The sequence below is a fragment of the Oculina patagonica genome, unplaced genomic scaffold (assembly GCF_052425735.1).
Source record: "Oculina patagonica isolate OP01 unplaced genomic scaffold, crgOcupat unplaced2, whole genome shotgun sequence".
NCBI classification, from domain to species: domain Eukaryota; kingdom Metazoa; phylum Cnidaria; class Anthozoa; order Scleractinia; family Oculinidae; genus Oculina; species Oculina patagonica.
In genome coordinates, this window is record NW_027558036.1 from 352409 (window position 1) to 360874 (window position 8466).

General features: G+C 37.8%; 2 protein-coding genes across 2 annotated transcripts in view; both read left to right on the forward strand.

The window, feature by feature from the left end:
* LOC144640139 (uncharacterized) overlaps window positions 1-3524 on the forward strand; it is a 40456-nt gene extending 36932 nt beyond the window's left edge. The window contains exon 14 of the mRNA XM_078499350.1: window positions 22-3524. Coding sequence (XP_078355476.1) covers window positions 22-425 — 404 coding nt within the window. The 3' untranslated portion in view covers window positions 426-3524. The remainder of the gene's footprint in view (window positions 1-21) is intronic.
* LOC144640205 (uncharacterized) overlaps window positions 1-8466 on the forward strand; it is a 274821-nt gene that overhangs the window by 122872 nt on the left and 143483 nt on the right. The window lies entirely within an intron of this gene.

Below are 8466 nucleotides of genomic sequence, written 5' to 3' on the forward strand. Positions count from 1 at the left end.
GGAGCCTCTTTTTCTTTGCAGTCCAGTACCTTCTACTAGTTTACCGTCACATAAAAGAGTGGCGCAAAAATCCACAATGGTCCTTTTCGTGTTGTATGGCCATGCTGCTGCCTCTGAATGAGTTACAGGGCGAATTACGTGGATTGGTTGGCAGGAATGCTCTTAAACAACAACTCCAAACGGGAAACATAAACATGCCATCGATTTCAAGCACTTTAAAAGACACCGGAGCATTTGAATTTAGCCTTGAGGAAGCCGACGAAGCTAACGTGAAGGAAACTCAGAATGGTGACAAGAAAGCCGATACCAGAAGTGAGGTGACTAAAATAACAAAACCCAAACCTAGCACGATTTATCCTGAAAGTGACGTAGTCATTGCGGACATTCATGAGCCACCAAACGAGACATACGAGACCTCCTTTTGAGCAGTGTTAAAATGTTGCAAGGTATCACATGGATATCATTGCTTTTAAAGACGCCATAATTCTGTTTGTAAGAGGGGGGCGTAAACCTTTATTATAATCATTTCATCGGGCATTGTGGCGTATTTTGCGGGCTAAAATGGAGAATTCAGCGGGCTAAAATATATTTAAGCCCGCTGCGGTGGACCAATTAGACTGAAAAAAGTTATTAACGATCAGAACTGAAAACCATTCTGTTCGCGCCGTTTTCTTGCTGGCTGGCACAAGCTGGCATATTTTCAAGCTTCGTTTAATTTGAGTCGAGAAGCTTCAAAACTGTTTTTGAGCTTTATAACGACAAAATTTTTGAAGGACTGAACGGGAAAGCAAATTTTCAGTCTTCTCAGCTAGATGAAGAGGAATTACAGAAACTCAAAGAAGAATCCAGGCGGCGAAAAGAATGTAAGTTTGTCTTCGTCGAGCAAAACTCGCTCAGTTGAATTTCAGGCATATTCCAAACAGTACAATTAATTTTAACACTTCTAAATGACGACTATTTCTTTGCTGCCGATAGAATTCTGTAATTTCCTTTTCAAGCAAAGATTGTTTTGAGTAATTTTGCGGTTGTCTGCCAAGTTTTGTAAACTTTTAAACCTAGTTTTCAATCTGAAATAAACGCCGACTCGCAAGTCGGCAGTTTTTAAGATATCGCTTACTTTTTTTGGTTCCTTAACTTAATGCCCTCTGAAATGATCATAATAGTAATAGAGTTGATGTTCTTGGGCGTAAATATGTTTTTGGCCCTTCTCAGAGCTCATTTTTTAAAATGAGCCTGAGTCGGGCCAAAAACATATTTACGCCCGCGAACATCAACTCTATTGTTATATATTGTTATTCTTCACTTAAAAAGAAGATACTAGTCGAATGATGTTAGCTGATGTAATTTGTAATTAAGAATTTGGTAGCGTTTTCAGACACTAACAAAAAATACGTACTCAGGATTAATAAAGTTATTAATAGTAAGACATTTGGTACTGACATTTATAAGTAGCAATTTGGTAGTGTTTTTAGTCCTTTGGCAACAAAATACTAAGGTATAATAATGAAATTTATAATTAGGAATTTGGTAACGTTTTTTAGTCTCCTATCAAGAAAATGCCAAGGTCTAAGGTCTTAAATCACAAGATTCTCATGTTTTACAAAGTTATAAACAATAAATCATGAACTAAAATTACGGAGCACTAAAAATAATATTTCACTTCATAACAACAGTTATAATAAGGTTTTTTGTAGTGGTTATAGCCACCAAACAAAAAATACTAAGGTCGTGATTTTATTTATGATCAAGAATTAAGTAATGTTTTAGTCTCTAAACAAGAAGATTTTTTTTCATTCATTCATTCACTGCCCATTGTGCCCACTGGCACGTAGGGCAGCAACAAAGGTCCTCCACTGCTGTCTGTCTTTGGCCAGCTGTTGGATGGTGTTCCAGCTTTGGTTTAAGCCCCTCAATTCTGTCTCTACTGTACGTCGCCATGTATTCTTGGGCCTGCCTGTGAGGTTTTTTATTTCATTTATAATCAAGAATTTGGTAGCGTTTTTAGTCTCTAAACAAGGTATACTAAGGTTTTCTTATTTCATTTATAATCAAGGATTTGGTAGTGTTTTAGTCTCTAAACAAGAAAATACAAAGGTCTTATGAAGTCACTTGTGATTAGGAATTTGGTAGTGTTTTTGACTGTGGCACATTGTTGTATTTTGCGTCCTCAGATAGTTTTATTGTAGGATAAGTGACGTTCATTCAATTTTCTCGACAGACATGCTAACCCTTGCCCTCTAAACAAGAAGATTGTGAGGTTTTTTATTTTATGTATAATCAAGAATTTGGTAGTGTTTAGTCTCTAAACAAGATATACAAGAATTTGGTAGTGTTTTCAGTCTTTAAACAAGAAATACTAAAGTTTATTACGTTATTTATAATCAAGAATATGGTAGTGTTTTTAGTCCTAAACAAGAAAATACAAGGTCTTATGAAGTCACTTGTGATTAGGAATTTCGTAGTGTTTTTGACAGTGGCGCATTGTTGTATTTTGTGTCCTCAGATAGTTTTATTGTAGGATAAGTGACGTTCATTCAATTTTCTCGACAGACATGCTTGCCTTGCTGTGAAGCTTAATCAAATTTTATTGGCAAATTATTACAATTTTCTTTAGCGAGTCAAAATGCAAATATTGGGAAAGATTTACAAACGCGAGCTTCGCACTGAACCGATTTATTATCCAACCGCTTTTTTGCTGTAGAATTGTTTAAACTTTCTCAGTAAAATCGCCTGTGTCGGTTTAGATTCTTCAGACAATTCTTGCAAGACATGTTTGTTTTTCAGTGCAGGTTCATTTCTGAAGTTTTGTGGAACATTTGCCGGAAACTTTCATTAAATGATTTGTTTAAAAGTAAATTGAGCGTTATGCAAGCATTGTTTTACGGAGGCTTTACGATTTGGGGCATCGTCTATAAGAATCTCTAGTTCACGAGTAAGAAAGTACGACCGTGCATCTGATCAAAACAACGGAAGAGTACTTCCATTCTGCCTAAAAAGCCCGGCTTGAATTTGATAATTACCAATACCGACTAAAACCGACTTTCTCAAAGTTTAAAAAGGCGTCTCCCGTAAAAACTCCTTCGATTACACAAACCAATCGGAATACACTGCTTTTAGCAAAGGCAATGTGTGATCTTCCTGGTTCTAATTGAAAATTCCTCGAAAGACAGAATACGAATAGAGCTTTTGGAATACGAGCTGGTAACCACTGGGTATCCAGCCAACCAAAAAGGTAATCTTGGCTGAGTATAACGTGCAAAATACGTATTTGCATCGCGCGTGATTTGTACGCCATGGAATGGTGTTGGATAATAAATTTTCTTGAACAGCGGAGAGCCGTCTGACTATTAATATCACAGCACTTCTGATTAACCAAGCATGTTTGTCGTCGGAAAGGCTTTTAATTATGAGCACGGTTTTATGTAATAGGGTAGAAAATTACTTGTTGTTTAGAAAACACTGTAAAGTGGGTCATGTTTTGCTGGAGAAGGAAACATAAGCCTTTAATAAAGCCTTCCTTTTGACCTTTACTGGTGTCTCTGCTTCTCTCTTTATAACCCCCACTGACAGATTGGTCACATTCATTTTTGTCTCGGAGTATGTATCGAGCGTTATTTCCATTCTTTTTCAGGACCAAATTATCCATTTTCATTACTTTGTACTGTGCGCGATAAGTTAATAGCACGCCATTTTGTACTAAACACGGGGCCTTTCACACACAAATCTTGCGGCGAACCCCCAAAAAGTAGTATTACGTAGGAGGTTTCTCTATCACCTGGGTTGCACTCGTTTTTTTTTTTTCGAGAATATGAAAAGCGCACGAAAGCTTGGTACGCCAGACGGAGCAAAAAGTAATTCAGATTGGCGATGGGAGAAGGACACTTGCTGTTGTTGTTGTTGTTGTTGTTGTTTTTGCCGTCTGAAATACAAAATATCTAGTAATTCCCCCTCTCTCCACTTCCAATGTTGTACCATTGTAAAGGGGGTGGGGGTGGGATCTCTATTTCCTAGCATTCGTGACGAATTGTCGCGTTTTAAATGGTGTCCCAAGTACTTTTCTTTGAGATTGTGATTTTCATAAAGACGCGATAAAAATTAGCGATTGCTACGTTTATTTATTATTTAGTCAGTCGCTATAGTACGTTTCAACCAATGACGTTTTCAATCAGTGTAGTTTACCACGAGTTTCAAGATCCTCGGGGAGGGGGATACTCAAACATGTTTTGTTTTAATACGGGAAGGCTCAGTTCCGAGGTCGAAACCCCTTACTCTTTCATATACCATTTTTGACAGAAAAGGTAAGCCTTCCGTATACCTTCGATAGAAAATGGTACCCCTTTCAGATACCTAAAGAGAGGATACTGCATTTCTTTTCTTAATTTTTCACTTTCGCCTACAGTTTCGCTTACAGCTTTGTGTCTCCTTTTATAAAATTCCAGCGAAAAGGTACCTCCCCGGAGCCTCCCAGTGTAGTCCAATTTAAGAAGAGCCCCGTCCCCGACCGGGTTCTTAAGGAGAATGTAACTCTAGTTGCAGAAAAAAGTAACCAATTAGATTAACGGAACAGTGCACCGGAATTAGCAGAGTAAACAATCCGCTGAGGAATGGCTAACAGAAAATGTCTGAATGTTTTGCAAATTGATGTAAAATGGAATTTAAACGAAATGCTTTTTGGTTCAGTGTATCAGGAACGGATGTGAAGCTTGATTTATTTCATTTCTGCCCAAGGAATCCCCTTCCCCCCCTCCAAAAAAAATCTCAAACTCAAAAATCCTTCCAAAAATAAGTGCTCCTACATATAAGGCTTATATTACCTTGAAGCTTTTGAAAGAAGGTAGCTTTTCCGATTAAAAGCTCTTACTATAGGTCTAGCTTGTTTTACATTATAATAAAAATACATGTAATAATAACTTTATTTAGTTGTCGTATGTGAATAACCGAGGGAGTTCCCCCTACTAATAGGGGGCACCTAAACTAGCTAGAAAAAAAATATTAAGCCATAAGTTATATACAGAAATAATACATTAAAATACAAAAATCCTAACCCTAACCCCTGAAGTAAGCTTACATACAATTAGCTATTGCACATGTGACATCCCCATTGTCCATTATTAACAAGGCCCTATCTGACGGCGTTATTATAGAGAATGCTCAGTAACCTGTTTTTTAACGACTGTAGGACTTGTTTTGGGTTTCATTTCGTTATGTTTAGAAAGTTTTGTCATGTGGTATCACAAATGTTCCAGACACAGTATCCTAACTCAGAAACAAAAGATTTTTTAAAAGAAAAATTTCCTTCCGAAAATACCCCTCCCCCCCCCCCCCCCACATCATAACCTCCGTATATAAGCCCTCCACAAATAAGTCCACCTGAAAGTGATGTGGAGCAAGTAGAAGCCCAGGGATTGCTTTTGAAATTTTGCAGTACTTTAGCAACAAGAAAAGTTAGTTGAAAGTAACAACTCAGCACAAATTACATTGCAAAAGAAAGTCAAGTTTATATTAAATAAACAAAAAGGTAATTTTTCATTGCTCTTTCTTGACCAAAATATAGGAAATTAAAAGAAATACAATAAAGTTTGCATGATTACAGTCTCATGCTCCAGTTTCGTCTTTTTCAGAGTGTTCCAATGACGCTTGCTTCGATCGATCTGCCTAGCCATTCTAGAAAAGAAGATCGTATATTAATAATGTAGACTATATAGCTCAGATGTCTTCTATCGCACTAACACTCTTGGTCATGGTGCGGGTTTAGCAAATTACTCACAATCAAGAGAATGATCCTTCTAGGAAGTTTTTTTTTAACTTATCGCTTTGTGAGCAACCTCATACGATTGAGTTGTCAATGCCACTTCGCCATTGCAAAATTATGATTTTTCCTCCCTTGTGAAAACGTTTTGTTTCCCATTTTAATAAAATGTCGACGTCTACCGCGTTTTTACCGCCAAATTAAAGCGATATTGGATCACACTCTGCTTTAACCGTTTGGTGAATCCCATACAAGTCGACGCACTTGTAACAGAAAAAATTTCCCGGAGACCAGCCTCGTAACCCTGACTTTTCTTTCAAGTTCACTCGATTTGGTTAGCGCTTGTTCACGACACTCAAAAGAACTTCATTACCAGGTTAAAATGTTTAGCCTAATAAGCACTTCGGCTAGCCTAATTTGCACTCTTGTTAGCCTGATTAACAACCCTGTTATAGCGGCCTTCACACGACAAACTAAAGTTGGCAAACTCATGTTGGCAAACTCAAGTTGGTGTGTGTGAACGACACAACAACAGTTGGCAAACAAGTTGGCAAACTGTTGGTGAGAAAAAAAGAGACAAGTTCCATTTTGTCACCAACAGTTGGCCAACTTGTTTGCCATTGTTGCGTAGTTCACGAATTGGCCAATAGTTTGTCGTGTGAAGGCCGCTTAATTAGCCTGTTGACCGTTAGCATTCATTTGTAGGGGTGACACATATTTTTTTTCTTTTGAGCGTGTAAAGGACCGCTAACCACTCGATTTAGCACCAAATGGTAGCACTGCAACCCGTTCCCAGTACTTTGCCTTCGCTCACGAAAGCAGGAGAACGTACCATAAAACGCAGTCTATAAAGTCCCTCTACGATTTTAAACACTTATTTTAATTATATAATAAAATTGAACGCTAAAAAATTAGAACGACGTTTCGACCCTTCGACGGTCATTTTCAAGTTAGGTGTTAGAATAAAATTACATGTGTAAATATAGTAAAAGCGCTAAAATATGTACATACAAACAATAGACAATAAGAATAAAAAGGCTAAAAATGGCTAAAAAATAACTTTGTGCGAATGGCATGCATAGTTGTAAAAGATATAATTAAAAACGTAAAGCAAGCGAATAAGACGACGAGAATAAGAACATTAAAATACCTAAAAATATCTAAACAAATAATTTCGCGCGGAGCGAGTCACTCTGTTTGTTAAGTTTCGGTTTCAGAAGTCTAATAAAAAGCATGTCAAAAATCAAACAGTCAAGCTTGCTTTGGCACTTCCTTAAAATCTTAAAATTCTTCTCGATGTTGTGTGGCTCCTTTCCATGTTGTTCTTTCACGTGATGTCCGATAGACGATCCTTTGTGTTCTTCGATGCGCTGGTGCAAGTGTCGACAAGAATAGCCGACGTAATCTGCATCACACAGATCACACTTATAATAATAAACAGCGCTTTGTTGGTTTACGATGGCCGGTTTCTGTTCCTTCACTTTAATTGTGTCTTTAATTGATCTTACGGCCGGTGTAAACTGGACGGATTTCGGTGTCCGCTGAGATCGCTCAGTTGTCTGCGTACTGAGTTTGCTGCTTTTTGATCCTTGTACGGCAAAACGACTCTAATAGGAACTTCTCGCTGACAAGGGACCTGCTGTTGTTGAGTCTTTCTCCAAATCATTTTGTTGCATTTTTCGTTGACGAACTGAGCGTGCGACAGCTGACGCAAACACGTATCACCATGCCTGCACGCATAAACATAAAGTAACTTGCAAAATGATATTGTAAAAAAAAATATAAAAAAAGTGTCATAAATGGTTGTAAAAACATACGTTTCGGGTGTATAACTCTTCTTCAGTGTTAGAGAGTGAACGGTTAAACTGACGCAATTGAAATTTAGGACGACAAATAGAAGCGCGTGCGTGTGTATAGAATAGCGCGCGTATACATGCAACTCACAGTTGAAATGAAGTTGAAGATGATATTCAGTCCGTTTGGCTAAACAGTTCCTACCTGGAAAATAATGGGGAGTACTCTATATAATGTCCTATAAGAGGGAGGCTCCGCCCGAAAGGGGTACCTTTTTCAGGCTTCAGGTATAAAAAAGGGTAGGAATTTCACAAGTTTAGGTATATGAAAGGGTAGGGAAATCTGCCATTATGAGTAGTATAAGGATAGGGATACTGCGCCAGGGCGCATGCGTAAGGGCGTAAGGGGCGCAGATGACGTCACAGTCCCCCTGGGGGATGACGTAATTTCCCTTTTCGGAGGATTACATCATCGGGTAGAGGGGCGTATATGCGCAAGGGTGTAGAGGCGTTGATGACGTCATTTTTCACAGTGGGTGACTAATTATAGTGGATGACATCATAGTTTAAAAATAGATCGGGAGATGTAATACAATATTTTTAGAACATAACATCATTCAATGATACCCTGCCCTCTTCTGGCTTATTGCCAAAAGATAAGTAGATATAAATATTTTGCGAAATTTATGATTTTAGTAAGGGAACTTCATAACATGATAAAATAAACATATTATTTTATTTTTTGGGGAGAAATATCAATGTGTATTCGCGATGGAATGTGTCTAGACAGTAAATTGCTATTTATTCTTAAAAAAGTCGCAAGAAAGGCAAAAATTTTCCCTTCAAAGTTGTACAGCGGAAAAGAGAAAAGTCTTTTCTCCCTATCGACCATTTAAAGAAAAGCTAATGGGAAGAAATAAAGCA